The following is a 26596-nucleotide window of genomic DNA, read 5'->3' as shown; positions in this document are numbered from 1 at the left end:
ACATCTAGCCTTTGCATACCACAAATGAACACTCTTCTCACCAAAAGGCTGATCTAACCATCCACAATGCTAAAACAGAGTAGGTTAAAAATGCATGTTGCCTACAGATAATTGGGAGAGCTGTCTCTCAGTTGATCCACCATTATATAGATCTTGGATGGATGAGGTGGATGGAAGGACTGCAGTCCTAGCAACAGGACTTGGCACAACATTGAATATGAGGAAGAGATTAGGTTACTTCGTATTCAGGAAATTCTGTGATGCTTTCTGTGATTTTAAAAAACTCTCTCAATACTACTATTCTTACAGGGGTGTTTATACAGCTACAAGTCTTGGAACAACACAATCTGTAAAGAATCAAAATTACAAGTAAGCAAGGGATACAAAGATAAAGATGAACCAATTCCTGTCCACAAGGAGCTTACATTCTATTGAAGTAGACAATATGGTTGGTTGGTTGGTGTCCTTTGTTCTCGAAGAGAACCAAAATGACATCACTACGACAGAGTCAAGCTTCTATGTGTCCGACTGTGCTGATCAGACCAATATGTGTTCGGAATGCTCTGCCACAGATTGGGCATAGATGGTCCATGTGAACATTTGGGGTGGTTACTCTAAATCTGCACATCCTGTGTTCCTTTTGAGCTGTCTCAATTCTGCTTTGCTCATACAGCACAGCACCTTTTCTGATGTGGGCACACCATGTTGAGCAGTCCTGTGCCAGTCTCCCATGTGACACAGTCAATTCCAAACATGTTAACGTATATACAAAATATATACAGTACAAGATAATTCATTGCAAATCAATATAGGACAAAGGGGTAAGGGAACTGGCAGCTGGGGCAATTAAGGAAAGGGTTCATGTAGTAAGTGGTTTTACAGATGAATTTTGAAGGAAACTCACCATCATAAGATGTGAAGGTAGGGAAGAAGTACATTCCAGGCTAGTGCATAGGCTTGAAGACAGGAGATAAAATGTTATATGAGAAGAATAACAAAAAAGGTCAGTTAGGCTGACTCAAAGAGTGCTAAGAGACATAATATATAAAATGAGACTGCAGCCAGGTTGTGAGTGGCATTATATGTCAAACAGAAGGTTGCACTTATTTCTAAAGGCAAAAGGGAGCCCAGGGGAGTAACGTAGTCTGATCTGTTTTAGGAATATCATCTCTGTAACTATGATGAGAATGGATTCAAGAGAGGAGATACATGAGGCAAGGAAAACAGGAGATCAGAGCAACAGTATAGTTAAGAATAAAGGTCAGAATTAGAATGGTGGCTATGTGACTGGAGAGAAGGTGACTGATGTGAAATGTTTTGGAAGGAGAATCTACAAGGCTTGCCAACTGATTGGATGTATAAGGTAAGGGAGAGTTGGTAGATGACTTGGGAGTTGCAAACCCAGGTGACTAGAAAGATAGTGGACCCCTAGGTAGAAATAGGGAAGTTAGGAAGAAGTGTAAGTTTTAGGGGAGAAATAGTGAATTCTGTCATAGACATGTTAAGTGTGAGATGTCCATACAGTATCTGGTTCAAAGTGTCCACTAAGCAGGTGGTAATTTGAGACTGAAATTCAGATGAGAAAGAGAGAGAACATCATTAGATATGTACATCGAGTAGTCAACTATGTAGCAATGATAATTGAACTTTTGGGAAGTGATATGAAATCACCAAGTGAAACAGTACAGAAAGAAAAGAGAAATCAGGACAGAGCCGAGAAGAACACCTAAAATTAACAGGCAATGGAAGGATGCAGATTCAGCAAAGTAGGCTGAGAATGAGCAAACAAGTATGGGGAGAACCAAGAACGATCAGTGTCATGAAAACCTAACGAGGGGAGATTATGCAGGAGGGGTGGGTAGTCAGCATTACTACATACTGTAGAGAGGTCAAGAAAAATGAGGATTTAGAAAAAAGCCAATGGATTTAGCAAAGCTAAGATCACTGGTAGCTTTAGAGAAAGCACTTTCAGTAGGATGATGAAGGCAAATATTCCAAATGTTTGAGAAGGGGTAAAAAGAAAGGAAGTGGCATCATTGAGTATAAATATCTTTTCCTAGGTGTAGATAGATAGATACATGGACAGAAAGACAAACATTTCATTTCTAAAGAAATTACTATGTGAATATTATTAGTTGTAAAACTTACAAATATCATATACCCAGATCACTTAGCAGGGATAATGGTGGGAATTTTAGGTAGCAAAATTATAAACATGTCTTCTTTAAAAATATGAAAAGTTCATAGTTAATAGACAAATTATTTGCTATTAATGACACTGAGATGAAAATTAGATTATTAAAAAAGAAAATAGGCCTGCATTTTTGGATTTTGTAGGGAGACCAGTAAAATATCTTATCTAACTTGATGTCCAGTGGTCTTCCAAAATAAAATGGCAACCAACTGCAAAAGTAACATTTTAAAAGACAAACAGTGATTTTCATTCCTTATATAGTTTCTGAAATTGTCCATAGGATAAAGTGCAATCTCCAGACACCCTGACCTATGCTCCCCAGTGTAATGGGAAAGCACTGCAGTTGACAGTATAGTAAAATGGAAATCTTTTCATCTTATTTAACCTTGATAATTTTTTCATTTTACTTCTTATTCTTTTCTAAATGCAAGTACATCTACCTTATACTCAGGGAACCAGGAGGCAAACCAAAAAATTCTGCCCTGAGAATAAGTATTTGTACTGTGGGAGCCAAATTTCCTTTCTGCGTGTAGAAATGTTACCTTATTTGGGACAATGTGCTGCTGTGAAAGTTAGATAGCTAAGGAATTAGGAGAATGTGATAGAATGGAGATACTTTAGTATGCTCCAGGAGTAATATTTAAAATATGTGATTTAGGTTCCCTTCAAATGTGCCCATAAATTTGAGATGTTTCTTTTTTCAGATGAATCTGAGTCATTCAGATTTTTCCTATTTTCATTTAAGTTATATGAGAGTATAAGCCCTTTGGAGACTGGGGTTGTAGCTGCCTAGACAATATTCCAGGATATGTGAAGTACTTTTGAATAATTATGACTCCCAAAAGCCTACGTTATTATAAAAGTAAGATAAGCAAAGAAGCATTTACTAAAGAGTAGGATGGTATGGCTGACCTGTGCCAGGAATGGTACCCAATCAAACACAAAGAAATGAAGGGCATGGTCACCGCAGTTAAGAAAACTACTGTCTAACAGGAGACATACATAACTTGTCAATTATATTATACAATACGTCAATTACATACATATGTATAATTATACTATGTGTCAATTATATAACATATATTACATAAAAACACAAAAGTTAATAACAGAAAAAAATGACAATAAAGAAAATAAGTAGGAACACAAGGCAGTACATGGTTAGTTGCCAAATAAGTGAGTCTGACAATGAATGATTTGAGTTTAGGGAAGAGAGCAATCACTGTAGGTTGTATAAAGCTGGGAAGATTTTATGGAGAGTAGGAAGGATGTCTGACCTTTTGAGCAGCACACAATTTGAACACATGGAGAAGAGGCCACAAGAGTCATTACCAGCTGAGAAAATGGCATAAGCAAAGGCAAAAACTATAAGGACTATCGGAGGAATGGTAAATCTACCAGTATGACTAATCTTCTAACTAGCATGAATAATCACACCACATGATCAGTTCTACAGAATGGTCCGAATTCTGGCAGCTCTTTCATAAGCCAGTTACAAAGCATGTGCCATCCAGTCTCTCCTGGTCTATAAGTGCCTTGCCGACTCCTAAACTCCGCACCCTCCCAGCACCGAGCATACTTCTTTGCACACAGGAGATGTAAGGAGAGTAACATTTGTTACTTGAATTCTCTCTTTACTCTCCAAAGACAGTCCTCAGCTGCTCTGCTGTCTACTCACTTAAGTAAAAAGACAAGAAAAAGACAGGCAAAGAGCTTTTACGAAAATGTTAAAAAGCAGATTGCGTTCTCTGTTTCTGAATAGCTGGTGGTCGTATGATCATCTGACTGGAACTTGTGATCTTTCATTAATCAGTCTGCCCTAGCTCTGATCCCATTTCTGGACCAAAACACACAAACATGAATGTAAACTGGTCACATTATATTTAAACTGAAATGTCTAACTGTATAAAGCTCTGCGCTAGATGTTACAGATAAAAGACAAAAACACTACTGGCCTTTGTAGATATGCTTTGTTTAAATAAGATCATGCATAAACATTACGTGGTCTAACAAACTGGCTGAATATTTATAATAATTTGCTAGTTCATGGTATACATTAATTTTGAAAGCTGTGATTATGTTTCATGGGTTACCATGGGCAAAGAATTTATCACCAAGCAGCTGGTCTACTGGAGATGAGCTTCTATGTAATGAGCTAAGCTTGTTTTTCGAAAAGAGACATAGTATGCTGCTGGAACCTTAATGAACTCCTTTAATAAAATGTCATTAGAGAGATAGGTGACTAGAAAAGAAGGTGAGCCAGTCACATGTTGAAAGTGAAGGATAAACAACAGCTTGCATAGTCTACTGGTACCTATCCAATGTCAAGAGAGGTAAAGAAAGGCGCTCAATACATTGAGAAGGAGATTAAAAAAGAGATGCGCAGAATGAGAGAGCAAGATAGGGTATGATATGCACTGATAAAAGGAAAACCCATATCAATGAGGTCATGGATCCACCGAAGTAACCAGATACTTACCCTGTTTCCAAAAACTCCTTTTCCTCTATAAGGTCTCTTATGATGTCTGAGCTGGAGCTAAAAGGACATGTACATAGAATTATCATAAGGCATTTCTTAAGCTACTTGCAAGCTGCACTTTGATTGGCAAGGCACAAAGCAATGTGTAATGACTGAGTCACTGCCCTAGGGCTTACAGTCTTACAATGGCAATAAAAATGCCATTATAAACACAGTGACACAGAATCTACCCCACTCATTATAATGGAGAAAACCTATGCAGATATTAGCCTTAGCCACTTAAAAAAGCATTTTAATAGGATGACAATATACAACTGCCCGGTGCTTTTTATGATCCCAGATTGCTTCCCAGTCCAAAAGCCCATCTTTTCAACATGCCCTGCAGTGGTAACCTTCAGATATCACTTCAGATATCACATATTCCTGTGGGGAATTAAAAGTTGCAGGTGGCCCAAATGGCAATGGAAACGTAGAGTGGGTATAAGGACTCTGCACGTGTCTCCAGTGATGACCTAGGCCCAGGAAAGGAGCAAATTCATTTGGTGAAATATATAATTAGACAAGGAGATGGGCCTGGCATGACGTTTGGGTAAGGAGTAGCATAGCCTAAAAGGGTTTCACTAGCACTCTAGAGGCAGTACTCCAGAAGGTTGAGTTGAGCATTTGCGGAGTATATAAAGAACCAAGAAAGAAAATGGATGGGTGGTTTGTGTTCTGTACTAATGGAAGAATATGTGCACTGATAGGATCAACAAACCATTAAAGCGCATAGAGCGCATAAGGATCGGCTGAAGGAATTCTGAATGTTTAGCCCTCAGAAGAGAAAGCTGGGGAGGAAGAGCCCTGCATGGAGAGGAAGGGAGGAGATATAATGGCTGTTTTCAAGTATCTGAGGGACAACCACATGAAAGAAGGAATAAATTTGTTTTGCTGGGCTCTAGAAGGCAGAACCTGAAGCAATAGCTGGAAGCTATAGAGTCACATTTGATTTTTAAATAAAACTTTTTAAATAAAAAAGACAAAGATGAAAAAATATATCATGACTTGAAGGAATTTTATATTCCACCTACTATGTAACTATGAACAAGTCACTTATTCTTTCCAGGTGAGAGTTTTCTCCTCTTAAAACTGGAATGACAATACCTGCAGTATCTATTTCCCAAGTTGTTGTGAGGTTTAAATGAGATTAAGTATCAAAAACATTTTGCAAACCTTAAATCACTATACAAATACCAGTTATTATCATTAATAGTAAGTTAATAGTTAAGCGCATGGGAGGCATTACATCTGGAACAGGGAGTTATTTATATGAAGTAATTCATGGACAGTCCTGGGTCTGCCCACGTAACTAGGTAAACTTCACTAAAAATTTGTTCCTATGAGTTAAAGGAGTGTCTTCTTTTTTTTTTTTAATACATTCATTTTATTTATTTTTAATGCTCTACAATCACTACCATAAAACTTAAGATTTTTTTTCCCCTTACCTACTCCCCACCACTCCCTTCCCTGCCCAAGACAGCATACAATTCTATATAGGATCTATACGTATGTTCCTATTGAATACATTTTCATTATAGTCATGCTGTGTAGAAGAACTAAAATAAATGGGAGAAATCCCATAACAAACCAAAACAAAACACACACACACACACACACACACACACACACACAAATGATCTGCTACATTCCACGATTGAATTCCATAGTTCTTCTTCTGAACGTGGAAGGCATTTTGCCTTAGAAGACCACTGGGATTTTTTTTTTTAATATCCTTGCATTGCTATGAAGATCCAAGTCTACCAGAAAAAACTCTCGCACACCGCGGTCGTTGCTGTGCACAAAGTTCTCCTGGTTCTGCTCCTTTCATTCAGCATCAGATCATATAAGTCCTTCAAGGCCTCTCTGAAAGTCTTCCTGTTCATCCTTTCTTATAGCACAATAGTATTCCATTACATTCATATACCATAATTTATTCAGCCATTTCTCAAATGATGGGCATCCCCTTGATTTCCAGTTTTTGGCCACGACAAAAAGTGCTGCTATAAATATTTTTGTACATGTGGGACATTTTCCCATTTTTATGATCTCTTGGGGATATAAAAGGATTGTCTTCTGTTAAAATAAAATGATCCTGAGGGGCAAACCTAGTAAGTTCTTATCAGTTACTTACACTTGTGTGAACTAGTTCACATCCTTTACAACATGGCAGCTACCCACTGAAAGATTTTGGTAGAGAAGAGAAAAGAGCAGAGTATTGGGTATTCTAATGGGAAGAGGCAGAGGGTAATAAATAGCGAGGTGGGAGAGCACCAAGGATTAGCTTCCCTCTACTTTCCAATTTTGCTGAGGATCAGTTCTGGTTAGGTAGATACAGATAATACCCACTCTTTGACTACAATCCTGCAAAAATCAGAAACCCTTCATGGGTGAAATTGTAGATTATAAATTAAACACCAAAGGCAAGTTGTAAAAGTGGAGTGGGGAGGTAATACTTTGTACTACTTGTCACATTTACCTGTCCAACTTTGATCCAGTTGGATTTCAGAGCCAAGGAGCAATAACAAGTTGGGGGAAGCTGGGGCCACATGATCCAGGACCCAGGAATATGGAAATTGAGAGAGCAGGTTTTCTTTTTTTAACATATTGGTTACAAAACATTCAAACCATTCCAGATAAGTAAGCAGAATGGTCAACCCTGTTAACTAACTCAGTATGTTGTATGATCAATTTACACTGGAGCTTTCAGAGTACCAGCTAAAGCCACTGGTTTGTTAAAGGAAAATATTTGCGGTACATTAAGGACATAAACCTAAAAGGTTTCTTAGTGATGTGATGCCACATCAGTGAAAACAGATGGCAGAGGAAGAATTTTTAAAAATCCATGAAAACCTCTGAAAGTTGCCTATTCCTTTTACCATAAATGACATCATCTTCCAGGCTGAGTCATCTAACAGCCTAGCTCTTAACAGTTCCTTAACTTAAACTCCAATGACCTTCATTTTCACTGATTGAGCCATCCACCACAATGACCAGTAATCAGGTATTATCTCTGACTGCTCCTTCTTGAAACTCTGTCCCCTTCCTTGATTATGTGGCATTGAATTCTCCTGATTCTCTTCCCTCAGAGATGTTTCTTCTGTATCCTCCTAAGTTCTAGAAGGCTGTGCCAGGGAAGCATAGTCTCTGGTAGGTTCTCCAAAACTGAAAAGGCTTGCATAGGGTCTGGTGCAGGACTGCATGCCTGATGACCCAGACTGACTACTGGGTAAAGAATTTTTCTAAACAGGTGCCCATCTATTGGGGAATGGCTGAGGAAATTATATACTATGGAATATTATTGTACCATAAGAAATCATGAAAGAGAAACCTGAGATTTGTATGAATTGAGAGAAGTGAGCAGAGAACATTTTTTATAATAACAAGTCAACAATAAGAATTTAAATGCTTGTTGACTTGACAAGAACACTGCTAAGATAAACTTTGAAACACTTAAGAACTCTGATCAATGGAATGACCAACCATGAATGTGGAGAAGTGATAACAAAGAATATTATTAACCTCCAGAGAGAGTGGTGTTGGACTCAAGATGCTAAATAAGACCTGTATTGTTGGACATAGTCAATATGGGGATTTTTTTTTCGCTTGACTATACATATCTCTTACAAGGATTTTGTCTTTCTTTTTCTTCAATCGGGGTGTAGGGAGAGGTGGGAGAGAAAAAAATGCTTATAAATTGAAAATAAAATGAGAAATTTATAGTCACATCAATTCCCAAAGGATGGCTATAAAGGCAGTGCTGTTTTTTTTTACATTTTTCCCCGCTAATAATATATTTTTTCTTTTTTCTTTACCTTTTTTCATTCTGAACTTAACATCAAATAAAATGGGCATTTACATATGCCTAGGAGAACAGAAAATTGTACATGAAATTGTAGGATCTCTACCCTATACAGCTTACTTTCCTTTCCAAGTCTATAATAAATTCAACCTGTCTTTCAAAACTGTCCTGCCTGTCTATGCTTTATTCTAATCTTGCTTCTATTCTTTGTTTATTTTTTATTATATATTGTGTAAAAAATCCTAAAAATTGCTTCAGTGACCTGTCAGTGATTCCTACTTCATCAACCAACTAAAACTATTCTTTCCAATGTTATTAACAGCTCAATAACTGTCAAAACTATTGGCCTTTCTCTCAACCCTCATCATTCCTGACCTCCTTAAAGCACGTGCCACTGCTGAACAGTCTTTCCTCTGGGATATACTTCCCTCTCTGGGTTTTCATGACACTGCTCTCTTCCTGGTTTTCACCCTTCCTGTCTGTTTCCTGGAATCCTTTACTAAATCACTATCATTGTCATGCCCCCTATTTGTGGGTGAATCTCAAAACATATAGAAATGTATCTGGCAGTATTTCTTTTTTCTAGCCATGATCTTACTGTCAAACTCAAGAGAAATGAGGTAAACTCAGAAATGCAGAAAAAAGCAAGACCTTGGCCTACCTGTATATCTTGCTCTCTGGATTCTGCTTCACTTTGCTAATGGCAGGAATTTAATTACTACGCATGCCGTTGCCACCTCTGAACTCAACTCTTCCTCTATCACCAGGGTGCAAAATCATCAGAACGTGTTATTTATCTAATGCTGCTGGTACACACAGTACTTTAGAGAAGGTAAAAAGCAAGCCCATTACACAAAAATAACTCAGCTTAAGAATTAGTTACAAAGGGTTTTTTAATGAAAAATTCACATTTGCCCTGATTTTAGGCCTATCTTTCTTAGCTATTGAATTAGAATCATAGATTCAGAACTACAGGGAATTCAGGCTCTGCCTATAATAAGCAGGTTAAAAAGCAATATATATATATATATATATATATATATATATATATATATATATATATATATATATATATATATATATATATATAATAACCTTATTTATTTAATTTATATGCAGAGTACATCATGAAAATGCCAGGCTGGATGAATCAAAAACCAGAATTAAGGTTGCTGGGAGAAACAGCAACAATCTTAGATATGTAAATACTATCACACTGATGAGAGTTGGTTAGGGTAAAAGAAAAGAGTGTAAAAGCTGGCTTGAAGCATAACAGCAAAAAAAACTAAGATCATGGCACTTGGTCCCATCAGTTTCTGGCAAAGAGTGGGAAAAGAAATGGAAGCTGTGTCAGATTTTATATTCTTGGGCTCAAAGATCACTGCAGATGATGACTACAGCCATGAAATTAAAAGATATGGCAAATTTGGACTGCAGACTAAAAAGCGAGACATCACCTTGCCAACAAAGGTCCACATAGTCAAAGCTATGGTTTTTCCAGCAGCAATGTATGCCTGTGAGAGTCAGACTATAAGGAAAGTCGAGCACCACAGAATCAACACTTTTGAATTATGGTGCCAGATAAGACTTTTGAGACTCCCTTGGATAATAAGGAGGTCAAATCAGTCAATACTTAATGCAATTAATTCAGGCTATTCACTGGAAGGTCAAATATTAGAGCTGAAGTTTAAATATGCTGGTCACATAATGAGAAGACAGGACTCATTGAGAAGACAGGACTCATCGGAAAAAATCCTGATATTGGGAAAGCCAGAACACAAAAGGAGAAGGGGACAAGAGAGGATGAAGGCAATAGATGGTGTCATAGAAGCAGCAAACATGAGCTTGTAGAAGCTTCCAAGAGATGGTGGAGGACAGTAGGACCTGGAATGCTATAGTCCATATGGTCACAAAGAGTCAGACAGGAATAAATGAATGAACAAAAATAAACCATGTAATCTTCCTTGGATCCTTCTCAAACCTTAATAGGAATTTAACATTAGAATTGATCAATATTGTTCAGTCCTAATATATACTTATGTTTTCTAAAGAAAGTTCTTTTGTAAAAACAGCAACAAAAAACAGTGAAATGGCATATATCCTAAAAGAAAAGAAATGCAAAAAATAATAATTCAGATAAAGTGAAAGTGAATGAACACTAAGATGAAATGGAAAACCTTGTCAACTAATCTACAAAAGTTAATTCTTCAGTCAATTCTCCCTGCACTTCAGTCTTTCTCAGAATCACAGAACATTAAAACTTTAGAGCTTAAAAGGATTTGCCTAACTTATCTGAACTAATCTAACCCAGTCCTTTCATGTTATAGATAACTAATCTGTGTTTTCCCTTACATACTCTCAATAATAACTGTTATCAGACAAAAATTACTACTATCTTTCCAAAAACAAAGGGTTTTGCTTCTCAGAGTGGTGGGTTTAGAGTTAGATACTTGCTACCTGTGCCACTTCCCCTCTCTGAGTCTCACCTTCTGCCATCAGGTTGTGGAGCTGAACTAGGTCATCTCTAATTTCTCATTCAGTTCTTGCATCTTATGAAATCAAGAATGAAAAAGTAGTGAAATGAGTGGAGTTTGTGTCACAAAAAAGTGGAAAACAAGCCAGGCAATTTGAACAGAGTTCATCAGAGGAACAAAAGCTTAAGGGATTTAACAGGTGAAGCATTCAACATCAAGCAGTAAGATATACTTCTTGTGATTAACTGGGGATTGGGTCAGGGAGAGGGAGTTGTTGGACTATAAAGTAACTGAGGTCCCTTTCAACTCAGAAATACTGTGAATATCTCTGGGTTTTAGTTTCCTCAACCATAAAATTACGGGATTGGACTATATGACTTTTAAGGATCTTTCAAACTCTTTATCTATGATCCTATGATCCCAGGTAAGAATATGTTTCCCACACATTACAAATTTAAGCCTTAACCAGAGGAAAAAAAAAGAAAAAAGACATCAAAGAATTATAACTTATTTTTCAAGGCTGTTTCAAGTGGTTTCATCTTTTTAAAACCTGACCCCTTGGAATACCTGCAATACCTTTAGCACAGAGTCAATTTTCAAAAAATAATTGAAATAATAATTTCAAAAATGTTACAGGATATGAAATAAATCAACATAAATTGTCAACATTTTTGTATATTACCAAAAAAAAGTTAGCAGGAAAAGAGAGAAAATCCTCTTGAAAGAACTAATGAATGTATAAAATACTTGGAAGTTTGCCTGTTAAGGTACAAACAAGACCTATATAAACACGAATATAAAATAGGCTTTATGAAAATGTAGACTGAAATAACTGCAAAAACATTAACTGTTCATGGTTAGGCTGAGCTAACAATTAGAATGATAATACCACCTAAATTAATTTGTTTAGTCAGTGTTATACCAAACTACTAAAACAATACATACAAAACAATAAAACTAAAATTTAAAAATGAAATTTATCTGGAGTAATAAAATGTCAAGAATCTTAAGGGAAATAATTTTCTTTTAAGTGGGAAGAAGGGTTACTACCAATGCCAGATCTCAAACAATATTACAAAGCAGTAATGAAAAAAATGATTCAGTACTTACTAAGAAAGAAAGAAGTCAATTAGTATAACAGATCAGGTACATAATACATAGTAGCAAACAAACACATATTACGCTTAGTAATAAAAGAAACCCAAAGACCCCAGTTCCTGGAATAAAAATTCACTATTTGACAAAAACTGCTGGGAAAAGTGGAAAGAAGTTTGGAAGAAACTAAATTCAGATCACCACATACCCCACACACCAAAGGATTACATCATGAACAAACCAGAGGAGCAAGGAAGAAATCACTATGGACAGGTAAAGAGTTAATGACCAAAGAAGGAAGAGGGTTTTAGAAAATAAAATGGACAAATTTTAGCACATAAAATTAAGATTTTGCACAAACAAAACTAAATGCAGTCAAATTTGTAAAGGAAGCAAGTAACAGGAAAAACTATTTGCAGCAAGTACCTATGATCAATGTTTCGTTTCTAAGTCATATAATGATACTATTATACCATAAGAAGTGTTGAAACAGATGGTTTCAGAGAAAAATAAGACTGATATAAACTAATATAGGGTAAAATGAGAATTGGAAGGACAATTTATATGGAAATAACAATATGATAAATATAAACAACTTTGAAAGACTTAAGAATTCCAGATTAATGTAATGCTCAACTATGGTTTCAAAGGAATGATGATAAAACATGATACTAACCTCCTGACAGAGAGGTAATGGAATCAACATACAGAATGGAACACATATTTTTAGATGAAACTAATGCGGAAACTGCTTTATTTAACATCTTAGCAAAGAAATTACTATTTTTCATATTACCTATAAATAAACATGCTGTTACATTACTTACAGGAGTACTAAAGTCACATATTAGGATAACATTCTAATGTAGCTGTCAGATAACTTGCATTATTTTTTGTGTCTTTCCTTAATTTCATTTGGTTAGTAATATCACAATAATTCAAGTGATCAGAAATGGAAAGATACCATTAATGGTTTTATATTTTTATTTTACTATCTTGCTCTCCAGTATGTTTTAATTAAACCAATGCAGTTGTGATTAGGGGGTTTTTTTCTCCCTTAGTAGCTAAATTTTTTTAGAATGGACAAAAGTTTTTAATATTTATTTTAATTAACTAAATAAGAAAGAAAAATGTGTTGCCTTTTTAATGTCACAAAAAATGAAATTTTAGTTACTAATATGCTATTTTAAAAACAAACATATCAGACTAACAAATAAATAAAAACAAATTTCAAAAAGAAAAATATATGTATTCTATTGAATTTTAACTGCAATTTTAATTCATAGAGTTTAGAGACCAGTAACAACAACAATTAAAGATATGTCATGAGATCATAAATTTGGAACTTAAAGTGACCTTGGATGCACTGAAAGTCTAACCCTGTTTATAGATCAAAAAGAAGCCAATGACTTAATGAAACATCAAAAAAATTTAAACAAAGTCAAAAGACTATAAAAAACATATGAAATTATAATGTATCACAAAGTAAAAGTTATGAAACAGTTCGAGGAGAGATAATTTAAGATTCATTAGAATTCCTGAAAGTCATGACTAAAAAAGAGCTTACGTATCATATTTCAAGAGATCTTAAAAGAAAATTACTCAGATCTCTTAGAATTGGAGGGCAAAGAGGAAATTCTATTGGTCACTCTCTGAAAGAAACCCCAAAATGAAAACTTCCAAGAATATTACAGGCAAAATTTAGAGTTCCCCATTGAAAGAAAAAGAACTGCAAGTAGCTAGAAAGAAAAAATTCAAGTACCAAGGAGCCACAGTCAGGATCACATAAGATTTCGAAGCCATTATTATAAATGAAGAGTTTGGAATACGATAGTCTAGAAGACAAAATATCTAGGATTACAACCATGAATAATTTACTCAGTAAAACTGGGAATACTACTACTAGGGGGAAAATTGATCTTTGATAAAATACAAACATTTCTGATTTTTTTAAAAAGACATGAGTAGAAAATTCAACATACAAACATAAGCATCAAAAGAAATACAAAAGTATAGACATGAGCAAGAAATCATAAGGGATTAAACAAGGTGAAGTGTTTATATTTTTACATGGGTGGGGAGATAATGTATGTAAGCCCCTCAGAACTCTATCATCATCAGGAGTTATAGAAAGAGACAGAGGGTCTAAAAGTGTTTGCTTGGTTTTGATAATTTTAAAAGAATGGAAAGGGTAGGGAAGAGGAACACACTGGGAAAGGATGCAAGTGATATGAAAAATGGGAAAAATTGCTTCAAATAAATAAGGTACAAAAGTAGAATTTTATATAATAAGGAGGGATGGAGGCGGGGCAGGTGACACTTGAAACTCACTGTTATCTGAATTGGTCAAAGGAGGAAAAAAATACACATATGCACAGAGTTAGGGGGAGAAATACATTTCACCTAATAGGAAAACAGGAGGGAAACAGCTCCAGGGAAAAGGAAGAAATCAAAGGGAAGTTAGGTTGAGGGAGGAATCTGTCAGGAACAAAACAATTTCTTAAAGAATGGGCAAGAAAAAAAAGAAAACAGGATGAAGGGAAAGATACAATAATCACACTTGTAAATATGAATTGGATTAACTCACCTACAAAGTGGAAGGTGACAGGTGAATAAACTAGAAAACAGAAGATAGCAATATACTGTTTTCAAGAAACACACTTGAAATAGAAAGAAACACAGTTAAAATAAGGGGCTAGAAAAGAATGTATTAAGCTTCCTTCAGCTGAAGTTTAAAAACAAGGAAAGAGTAGCAATCATGATCTCAGCTAAAACAATGGCAAAAAAGATCTAATTAAAAGGTAAACACAAAAACTAAATTTTATTAAAACGTACCAGAGACAATGGATTAATATCAATACTCATCAAATATGCACAAAAAATGTATAGCATCTAAAAGGAAAAGTTAAATGAGTTATAGGAGAAATAGTAAAACTACGATAATTTACCACTTTCAAACCTAAATAAATTGAGCCAAAAAATAAACAAAAAAGGAGTTAGGGAACTGAACAGAATTTTAGACAATGCTAAATCTCTAGCTGACACTGAAAGGGAATAGAAAAGAGCATGGGTCAAATCTGCACAGCACTTTCATAAAAATCAACCATATATTGGGGTATAAAATCCTCACAAACAAATTAGAAAACCAGAAATATTAAAAACCTTTCCTACTGACCATAATGCAATAAAGTTACACTCAATAAAGGAGTTTTGAAGCAAGGATTTAAAAAAGTAACTTGGCAAGTAAATAACAATCCTAAAAGAAAGGGTAGGTCAAAGCACAAATCATAGAAACAAGAAATAATTTCATTAAAAAGAATAATAATAAAATAACATACCACAATTTTTGGGAAACATTCCAAGCAGCATTTAGGGGAAATATATCTCTAAGTGATCTTATCAATATAAGAGAAAAATTGCAGATCAGTGTTTCTGTATATTACCAACTAAAGCCAGCTATCTTCATGGTAACATACAGAAACACTGACAATTTATGTGGGTTTTATATCCTGCAACTTTATTGAAGTTATTGTTTTAATCACTTTTCACATGAGTCTTGGGTTCTCTGCATAAACCCTTGTATCATCTACAAAAAGCAGCCATTCTGTTTCCTCTTTGCTCTTATTCTTTGAATTTCTTTTTCTTGTCTTACGAGGAGAGCCAGCATTTGTAGCATTATATCAAATAGTAATGATAACAAATATTGTTGCTTTAGCCCTGATTTTATTGGTAAGGTTTCTAATTCATCCCCCTTGCATGTAATGCTGGTTCTTCAGCAATGCTGTGTCAAATTGCACATTAATGATAGTCTCTCTTTTTAACACTAAAATCCTTAATTTAAAATTTTTATAAATTTTATTTCAATGCAACATACAAAAGCCTCAAAAGACTCATAACGAAGTCCACACAATGTAACATTTCCAAAAACTATAAAAAAGAATGATTGTGTACTTTTTTGTAGTTTTCCATTTGTTAAAAGAAAGGATGGGCATATACTTTATCAATGAGCACCAATGTTATATGACACTGTTGATGTGAGTTTTGTTTCTTCTTTTGACTTTCATTCATTCTGAATAGTTTCATATGGGTCTTCTTATATGTTTTTCAATTTTTAATGTCATTTCTTAAGGCATGGCAATATTCCATTGCATTCATATATCATGGTGTTTCCTGCCATTCCCTAGTCATTGCAAGCAAGGCTGGTTTAAACTATTTTAGCATTAAAATTATGCTATTAATATTTACATACAGATATATCTTTTCTTGTTGCTAATAAGCTTCTTGAGTTATAGGTCCAATAGTGGGATCACTGGAAAGTATTAAAAAACTGGATAATTTTTCTTGTGTGACTTCAAATTGTTTTCCAAAGTAGTAAAGCAAACTTATAGTTCCAATACAGAATTACTTTAGCTGATTTTCTCACATCCTCATAAAATAAATATCTAATTTTTCCATCTTTTACCATTTTTGAAAAGTTTACGGTTGGGAGATATGCATTGTTTTAATTTGCGCCATTAATGATTTTGAGCATTTTTCCCAGATGATTACTGATAGTTTTTTTTATGAACTGCTTGTTAATAATACTTATGCATTTCTCTATTGTATAATCTTTAAGATCTGTACTAATTCACCATAAATTTGAAATGTTAGATTTTTCAGAGATGTTTTATTTCAATAGTTTATGTAAGTTTATACCAGTCTATATCTTTCCTTATTGCTCTAAAAGCAAAGGATCATTATTTATATATAACAAATATAGCCCAATTTGTCTTCAATACTATTTTCTATATTGTTATCAGTTACATGTTAAATCAGTAAGCATTATTAAGCACCTACTATGTGCCAAGCAATTTGCTAAGTGCTGGAGATATAAAGAAAAGCAAAAACAGCCTCTGCTCTGAAGATTAGATTAAAATCTAATAGAGGAGGGGGAGAGAACAATAAATTCAGTTCAGACAAGATATATTGAGGATAAACTAGAGACAAGTTCAGAAGAAAGAAACCAACTTAAAGAGGACTGAGAAAACTTCTTTGTAGAACATGAGATTTTAGTTGAGGTTTAAAGGAAGTCAAAGAAGTCTGAAGGTAGAGGTCAGGAGGGAAAAAATTTTAGGCATAAAGGAAACCAGTGGAAAATGCACAAATTTGTCTTTTATCAGAAAGAGCAAGGAGGCCAGATTTACTGAATATCATAAAGTATATGGAGGAAAGTAAGCTGTAAGAAGTCTGGAAAAGTAGAATGGGGTCAGGTTATAAGCACTGTAAAAGCTAAACAGAGGATTTTATATTTAATCCTCTAAGCAATAGGGAGCCAATGGAGTTGAATAGAGGAGATACATAGACTGGTTACAAATTCATCTTCTAGCCACTATTGTAAGAAATTTGACCTTCTGTTCTCTCATTTTTGAATGGTATGGTTTTCTCACATTGAGCTCATTTATCCATTTAGAATGTATTGTGGTATAATATGATAAGATGCTGGTGTAAACCAATTTTCTGCTACACTATTACTGTTTTCTTAACAGCTCTTCAGGGACAAGACTATATGCATCACTCTGTTTATCTAATGTACTGTCATGTTTATCTAACGTAATGTAACATCTACTCATGCTTAGCTAATATATTCCATTGATCAACTTTTATAATGTGTATCTAATATCATATAGTTTGATAATTACTGCTCTTTGCTATATAATTGGAGATCTACTGTGAAATTCATATTTTTTTATCATTGCCTTAAATATCCATCACTCTGTGTTCTTACATCTCCATAAAGTATTCTCCCTGATAACTTGACAGTTATAACATTAATATTGCAGATTAACACAGGTAGCTTTATTTTTACGTGTTGGCATGACCAAGTGATGAACACTGACTCATATTCACTTATTTGGGAACTCCTCAACTTCCATAAAATAAAAAAATATGCAGTTCATATACTTACAGATCTAGACTGAGAAGGGACCTTAAAAGTTTTCCAGTGCACCACCTTCTTTTACAGATAAGTAATCTAAGGCCCAATAAGGGTTAGGGATTTGCCCAAGGATACATGAGCAGGAAATAAAAGAGTTGGAATCTGAATCCAAAATTTGCCTGACTTCAACTCTAGCAGTAAGAGCAAGAGCTAGAATTTATATAGTGTGTTAAAGTTTGCAAAGCACTTTTATTATCTCATTTTATCTTCACACTAGCACAAGGAGGTAGTTGCCATTATTATTCCCATTTAACAGATTCTGTGCCTTGTTAAGCATGTATATATTTCATATATTTTGATATTGTCTTAAATGGTTTTTCCCATTCTATCTTTTCTTCTTGGTTTTTATTAGTAATATACATAAATGCTAGTGATTTTGTGAGATTGCTATAAAATAGAATGACAACTTACAGATGCTTTCAGAGTGGTAAAGTATTTGGCAGAATTAGTTTTTATCACATACACAAAGTAATATCATTTCATGGGTTACTTGGCAACCTAGGAAAGTACTCATGATAAGTATTTGCAAAAAAAAAAAAAAAAACCCTCCATAAATATCTAGACCATCACATATCACAAGGACAAAGAAGTACCAAAATTCTGCAAATTCTCCAAATTACAACATTATACACTGATACTCAATGATTTCAATGCAAAGATGAGTATAAGAGAAAACAGTGGAAAAAAATGTTGAAAAACATAACAGAAACCTAACACCTAAACATAATGAAGGAGGCATTGAATAAACCATATAATATCACAAAAATGAAATTGATTACATCTTAACATTTAGTGGATGTCTCATTACTGATGCAGGAATTAGTCCTTAATCAACCATTTATGTACGATCATTTCATTGACTGGATAGAACAAAGATCAAAATTATTACAAAACTAGAAGAATAAAAATGGGAAAAATAAATGGTAGATGATTGAAACAACTTCAATTTACATTACTTAAACAAGCTGCTGGGAAATGGATGGAAGAAAGGACATTGACATTGATTAGAATAATTTCAAAGACATCTAATTATAACAATTACATATAGAAGTTTAATCAGTATAAGCCACTGCCATAATGAGCCTGTCTTTTTTAAATTAATTTATTTTTAATTTTCAACATTCAATTCCATAAGATTTTGAGTCCCAAATTTTCTCCCCATCTCTCCCATCCATCCACCACAAGACATCATGCTTTCCGATTACCAATCTGCCCTCCCTTCTATTACACCTCTCCCTTCTCTCATCCCCTTCCCCTCTATGTTCTTGTAGAGCAAGACAGATTTCTATACCCCATTGCCTGTATATTTTATTTCCCAGCTGCAAGTAAAAACAAGTTTTAACATTCGTTTTTAAAACTTTGAGTTCCAACTTCTCTCCCTTCCTCCCTCCCTTCCATCTCCACTGAAAAGGCAAACAATTCAATATAAGTTATACATGTGTAGCCATGCAAAACACTTCCATAAGTCATGATGTGAAAGACTAACTATATTTCCCTCCATCCTATCCTTCCCCCCATTTATTCTATTCTCATTTGACCTTGTCCATCCTCAAGTGTTTACTTCTAATTATCCCCTCCTCCTATCTGCCCTCCCTTCTATCATCCCCTCTTATCCCTCACTTATTCCCTTCCCCCTACTTTCCTGTAGTGTAAGATAGATTTTCATACCCAATTGAGGGTGCATGTTATTCCCTCCTTAAGCCAAATCTGATGAGAGTAAGGTTCACTCTTTCCCTCTTACTTACTCTCTTTTCCCCTCCATGGAAGTTTTTCTTGCCTCTTTTGTGTGAGATAATTTAGCCCTTTCTATTTCTCCCTTTCTCCTTCTCCCAATATATTCCTCTCTCACGTCTTAATTTTATTTTTTAGATATCATCCCTTTATATTCAACTCACCCTGTGCCTTCTGCCTATATGTATATAATCCCTCCAACTACCCTAATATTGAGAAAAGTCTCAAGAGTTACAAATATTATCTTGTCATGTAACAAGGTAAACAGTTCAACTTTAGTAAGTCCCTTATGATTTCTCTTCCTTGTTTATCTTTTTGTGCTTCTCTTCATTCTTGTGTTTGAAAGTCAAATTTTCTATTCAGCTCTGGTCTTTTCATCAAGAATGCTTGAAAATCCTCTATTTCACTGAAAGACCATTTTCCCCCCTGAAGTATTATGCTCACTTTTGCTGGGTAGGTGATTCTTGGTTTTAATCCTAGCTCCTTGGACCTCTGGAATATCATATTTCAAACCCTTCAATCTCTTAATGTAGAAGCTCCTAGATCTTGTGTTATCCTGATTGTGTTTCCACAGCACACGAACTGTTTCTTTCTGGTGGCTTGCAATATTTTCCCTTTGGCCTGGGAGCTCTGGAATTTGGCTACAATATTCCTAGTTTTCCTTTTAGGATCTCTTTCAGGAGGTGATCAGTGGATTCTTTCAGTATGTATTTTACCCTCTGGTTCTAGAATATCAGGACAGTTTCCTTTGATAATTTCTTGAAAGATGATGTCTAGGCTTTTTTTTTTTTTTTTTATCATGGCTTTCAGGCAGTCTAATAATTTTTAAATTGTCTCTCCTGGATCTATTTTCCAAGTCAGTTGCTTTTTTTCCAGTGAGATATTTCACATTGTCTGCTATTTTTTCATTCCTTTGGTTTTGTTTTACAATTTCTTGATTTTTCATAAAGTCATAAGCTTAAAAAAAAAGTCATTAGCTTCCATCTGCTCCATTCTAATCTTTAAGGAATTATTTTCTTCAGTGAGCTTTTAGACCTCCTTTTCCATCTAGCTAATTCTGCTTTTTAAGGCATTCTTCTCCTCATTGGCTTTTTGGATCTCTTTTGCCATTTGGGTTAGTCTATTTTTAAGGTGTTATTTTCTTCAGCATTTTTGGGGTCCCCTTTAGCAAGTAGTAGTTGACTCATTTTTCATGATTTTCTTGCATGACTCTCATTTCTCTTCCCAATTTTTGCTTTATTTCTTTTACTTGATTTTCAAAATCCTTTTTGAGCTCTTCCATGGCCTGAAACTAATTCACACTTTTCTCAAGGTTTTGGATGTAGGAGCTTCAACTTTGTTGTCTTCTTCTGTTTGTATATTTTGTTCTTCCTTATCACCAAACTACGACTTTATAGTCTGATTCTTTTTCTGGCTTTTGCTCATTTTCTTGGCCATTTACTTCACTTTTGAGCTCTTTTCAAGGTAGTTCTCTGCTTCCAGTGGGAGTTTGGGAGGTGAGGGGGGGTAACAGTCAGTCGCTTGATCCCTTCACAATCTGTTGGTCTAGAGCTCCAGAAACAGCCACTCCTCTGACCCTGCTGTGGCTGCCTGAGGCTCCTCCACCCCTCTGCTGCCCTGGGGCTGGGGCCAGAGCACTCTGCTCTCTCACACAGGTCTGACAGGTTTTTTTCCACTAGCCTTCCAATTTGTTCTCAGTGTTTTAGAGCTGTAAAATCTAGAAACCACTACAGGTGCCAGAGATTCAGTCCCCCAAGGCCTGCTCAGGTCCCTTCTGTGCCCTGTATGGCCCACACTGGACTATGCTCTGCTCCCAGTGCAGCACAACACAGTCTCCATTGACCTTGCACGTTGTCTTGGGCTGCTTCACTCCATCACTCTGTGGGGTCTGCAGTTCCAGAATCTGCTTAGAGGCACTCTTTACATTTACGTTTACAAATACCTTTAGAGGTGTGTGGCTGAGCTTGGGAGGAGGAGCTCTAGCAAGTCCGCTTCTGCTTCACCATCTTGAAAAGACTTTGATAGTAAACAACTGACATCAGCCAAGGTCAACAACACAAAGACAATAAAATCACAAAATATTATGGAGAAGGATGGTGGAATATTATGAAGTGTTGTCTCCTAAAATATTCAGAAGAAGTAGACTTTTAAAATAAATTTGAAGGAAGTACATCAAGATAATCAGCCAAGCCAAGTCACCTCGTGGGTTTGTAAGGATGAAATTGGAAAGAGGGCAATAAAAGGCAAAAAATTTAAAGTATCTAAAAGTAGTTTTTGTTTTTATAACAAACTCTTCTCACCATCAAGGGTAGTAGAGTTATCATATTTGTACTCTTACATTATAATATTGAATGTTCTGCAGAAGGAAGGGGAAATGAAACTGAAGAAAAGAAATGTAGGAAAAGCACATAGATGAGATCCAATACACAAAAAAGAAATTCATACAGAAGCAATATAACATCATAGACATCGAGGAACTGATCAACATAATATCTTTGCTGATGCTCAGCTAATCAAATTCCAAAATACCTAGTTTAATAATCTTAAATAGGACATAAACAAAAGCAAACAAGTTACTGATGCTTTAAGAACTGGACTAGGAGACAAGAGGACTGAACTATGACCAAGCTCTGCTACCAAGAAGCTATGTGACAAAGGAAAAGTCACCTCAATTTTCTAAGAGTAGGGTTCTTTACTTGTAAAATGAGAGGACTAGATTAGGTCTCCTAGTTCTAACATTCTAAAAGTCTGAAAAAAAGCATTTTTCCTTCTTAAAACAAAGCACAGAATTGTGACTGCAGTATAGTAAAGTATAGAGCCCTTGGTTTGGAGCCAGAAAATTTGAGTTCAAATCCCAGTTCTGCCACTTATGCCTGAGTGACCTGGAGTGAATGACAATTGTTCTGGGCTTCAGTTTTCTCAGGTGCCAAATGAGGCAGCTGTACTTATAGGCCCCCTCTTGCTTCAGATCTATGATCCTACATTTTGAAAATGTCTTCTTCAAATTTGGGTCTGTAATTCATATTCTTCCATGCAAGAATGTATGCTTTTCCCCCATTAATAGGTGACACACTGACTGAGATGACATTTGCTCACTAAAGACCACAAATAAATTACTTCTGTAATGAGTTTATGCTGTGTTACCTAAGTATTATAACAACAAAAACAGGAAAATGTCTGCATTTGGAAATAACCCTACTTTGACACTTGAGTTCATCTGAGACAACATGAACACAAAACATCGCATATCTGGAAAAATCAACAAGGCTAAGCAGTCAGCAATCTGCTACGCACCCTTGCCCAGGAACACAATTTAACCTTAAATATCCGTGTGAGGAAAGAGAGATCAGAGAAGATGTGTAAAAACTCCTAGAGTTTTCTTCTGATATGAGGCCAAAACCCTTTAAAATGCTGGAAATGAGTAATAGTTTCACAGCTATGGGTTAAGCCATTTTCAGGAAACCTTGCCACTTGTGGTAAGATGGAAACAAAATTAGACTGGCAGTACCAGATCTAGTTCTGGCATGCAACAACTTTTGTGCCTCAGTTTCCTCATCCACAAAATGTAAGAGTTGAACTAGACCTTTAAGATTCCTCTCCCAGGTCTCTAATTTGATCATTTTATCCCCGCTTACCATTTCTGTGACTTGGTCATTTTCTTGTACCACACTGTTCTTTAAAATTTAAAATTTAAAAGATCAGTATCAGTGATGATGGAGAAATAAGAGATCTCAGAATAAGATCTCAGCAATTATAGAAAAATATAGACAATATGTAAATCATCATTTACATAATAAAATGTAGACTTGAAAATGAATACTATAAAGATTTATCAGTGCACAAAGATACAGATTAATAAACAAATCATTTAGAAATACTTCGAACCCTTCTATTTATTCCATCAGACTACAGCCATCAGGAATGTAATAAAAAAAAAATAATTCAACTAGAGAACCAAGGTTTAAATCTACTGTTGATTACTGATTAGTGGTCTAATACTTAGTAAAAGGGCAGTTCCTTCAAGGACCTATTATCCACTTTAAATCAACTATTAAAAAGGAAAGGGAGGAGGGATGCCTTATGGTTAAGGCTATCTGAAAATATGATTGAGTTGAAAATACAGTAAAGATTATACTTAAATTCCAGGAATCAAGTCAAATTAGTAAAGGGACAATTATGCACAAGTTTTAGCATAGGCTAAAAACTAAAAGTCTGCTCTTCTCAAATATGACGAACAAGAATAGACATGTTTAACAAAATCTTTGATAAATATAAGTGAGATCCATTGTTAAAGTAAATGCATGAATTCTATTTTACTGACAAAAAAACAACAAAAATCAGAAGTTGAGGCTGGTAGTCTAATTCATTAGAAAACAGGAATCCCCTCAAAACATTATTGTGTAGCCTGCACTTAAAGAACTTCAGAAAATACATTATACTTATGATCAGTGGAAGTTTGTTGTCCCCTTTTAAAGAACTTAAGTCTACCTCTCTACAACTTCCATTTCTAATACTTCTATACCTCTATATTCTGGAACCAAGAAGAAAAATTATGATTGACATAAACTCTCAAATAGGCAGCTATGTCTTCTACATCCAAGTATTTTCTTTTCCAAGCTTTACAAATATCCACACTTTCATTAACTGATCCCATAGAGCAGAATTTGTTATTAATTCTCTATTCTTTTTCTATAGCTCTAATTCACTTTCCATTTTTTTTCCCACAGCACTCTCATGGGTTTTCAAACTCTTTCCCCTAGTACATTTTCTCCTACTACTTTCCCAATAGTTTCCTCTGGCACATTTCACTTATGAAATCATTTTTAGCTCTTTTTGAAAATTCTTCATCTCTTCCAGGGATTCTAGTTGAACTTATCATCATGTTTTCATTTGAGGGTTTACTTGTAGATGTTTTCAAATCATTCTCTTCTGAATCATGAGTTGAGTATCCTTGTGACCAAAAATAGTTCTTTATGGTACAATTCTTTTTTTGTTTGTTCATTCTTCCAGCCTTACTTCCTGACTGTGTTAGGGTCAGGGTCAGAGCACACAGCCACTGCTTGGTTCTGTACTTGCTCCTGCTTCGGTTCACAGCCTAGTGTTTACAACCACTCCTTGTTCTGGATCATCACTCCTAGACAGAGAGTTGGTCCAAAGATCCATCCACACTGGTTAGTGGGCAACAGGGCTGCCAGTTTGTACCTGGTCCCTGCTTCATGCAGAGTATCAGATCTTGGACTTCCTCTTGCCTTGTTGAACTGCTGTCGGTACTCCCATTGTCAGAACATTTCATGCTCCATTTCCTAGCCAGACTATGTCCCTAATGTCTGCAGACCTCTCTGTCTCCCTCTGTCAACCTGGGCTGGAAAAAACTTACTGTGATTTTTTTTTCTTGGATTTCCCAATAGGGATAAGAATTTTTTTCATGTCTGACATCTTCCCCTCCTTCAGATACCACATATAGCAGTCCCTCAATGCCATCATAATTGTATCTCTATAGCAATAGTGTCAAATAAAAACAAGGACCATTAACCTACATGTGAAGATGCCTGTGGTCCACATACTGAATTGTTTTAAAACATGTTACAGTTATATTCATTTTTTTTTATTTAACTTTTAACATTTATTTTCACAAAATTTTGGGTTACAAATTTTCTCCCCTTTTATCCCCTCCCCCCCCCAAACACAAGCATTCTAGTTGCCCCTATGACCAATCTGCTCTCTCCTCTATCCTCCCTCCCTGCCCTTGTCTCCGTCTTCTCTTTTGTCCTGTAGGGCCAGATAGCTTTCTTAACCCCTTAACCTGTATTTCTTATTTCCCAGTGGTAAGAACATTACATTTGATCCTAACACTTTGAGTTCCAACTTCTTTAGCTCCCTCCCTCTCCACCCCTTCCCCTTGGAAGACAAGCAATTCAATATAGGCCAAATCTGTGTAGTTTTGCAAATGATTTCCATACTAGTTGTGTTGTATAGGACTAACTATATTTCCCTCCATCCTATCCTGTCCCCCATTACTCCTATTCTCTTATGATCCTTTCCCTCCCCATGAGTGTCGACCTCGGATTGCATTCTTCTCCCCATGCCCTCCCCTCCATCCTCCCCCCCACCCTGCTTGTGCCCCTGTCCCCCACTCTCCTGTATCATGAGATAGGTTTTCCTATCAAAAGGAGTGTGCATTTTATTATTTCCTTTAGTGGAATGTGATAAGAGTAGACCTCATGTTTTTCTCTTGCCTCCCCTCTTTATCCGTCCACTAATAAGTCTTTGGCTTGCCTCTTTTATGAGAGATAATTTGCCCCATTCAACTTCTCCCTTTCTCCTCCCAATATTTCTCTCTCACTGCTTGATTTCATTTTTTTTTTTAAGATATGATCCCATCCTCTTCAATTCACTCTGTGCACTCTGTCTCTATGTATGTGTGCGTGTGTGCATGTGTGTGTATGTACTCCCACCCAGTACCCAGATACTGAAATGTTACAAGAGTTACAAATATTGTCTTTCCATGTAGGAATGTAAACAGTTCAACTTTAGTAAGTCCCTTATGACTTCTCTTTGCTGTTCACCTTTTCATGGTTCTCTTCATTCTTGTGTTAGAAAGTCAAATTTTCTTTTCAGCTCTGGTCTTTTCATCAAGAAAATTTGAAAATCCTTTATTTCATTGAAAGACCATTTTTTCTCCTGAAGTATTATACTCAGTTTTGCTGGGTAGGTGATTCTTGGTTTTAGTCCTAGTTCCTTTGACTTCTGGAATATCCTATTCCATGCCCTTCGATCCCTTAATGTAGAGGCTGCTAGATCTTGTGTTATC

At 35.5% G+C, this 26596-nt stretch overlaps 1 protein-coding gene across 3 annotated transcripts in view; it reads right to left on the bottom strand.

Moving 5' to 3' along the window:
- The window catches only part of RAD18 (RAD18 E3 ubiquitin protein ligase), a 103090-nt gene that overhangs the window by 7307 nt on the left and 69187 nt on the right, over window positions 1-26596 (bottom strand). For 2 of the 3 annotated variants that reach the window (XM_072598589.1, XM_072598594.1), the window contains exon 11: window positions 4674-4730. The exons of the other annotated variant lie outside the window; for it this stretch is intronic. In XM_072598589.1, the coding sequence (XP_072454690.1) occupies window positions 4674-4730 (57 nt within the window). The remainder of the gene's footprint in view (window positions 1-4673; window positions 4731-26596) is intronic. 3 annotated transcript variants of the gene reach the window in all.

Source organism: Notamacropus eugenii, chromosome 3 (assembly GCF_028372415.1).
Source record: "Notamacropus eugenii isolate mMacEug1 chromosome 3, mMacEug1.pri_v2, whole genome shotgun sequence".
NCBI lineage: Eukaryota > Metazoa > Chordata > Mammalia > Diprotodontia > Macropodidae > Notamacropus > Notamacropus eugenii.
The sequence above is the reverse complement of the archived record's forward strand: the minus strand, read 5'-3'. Positions and strand labels throughout refer to the sequence as shown.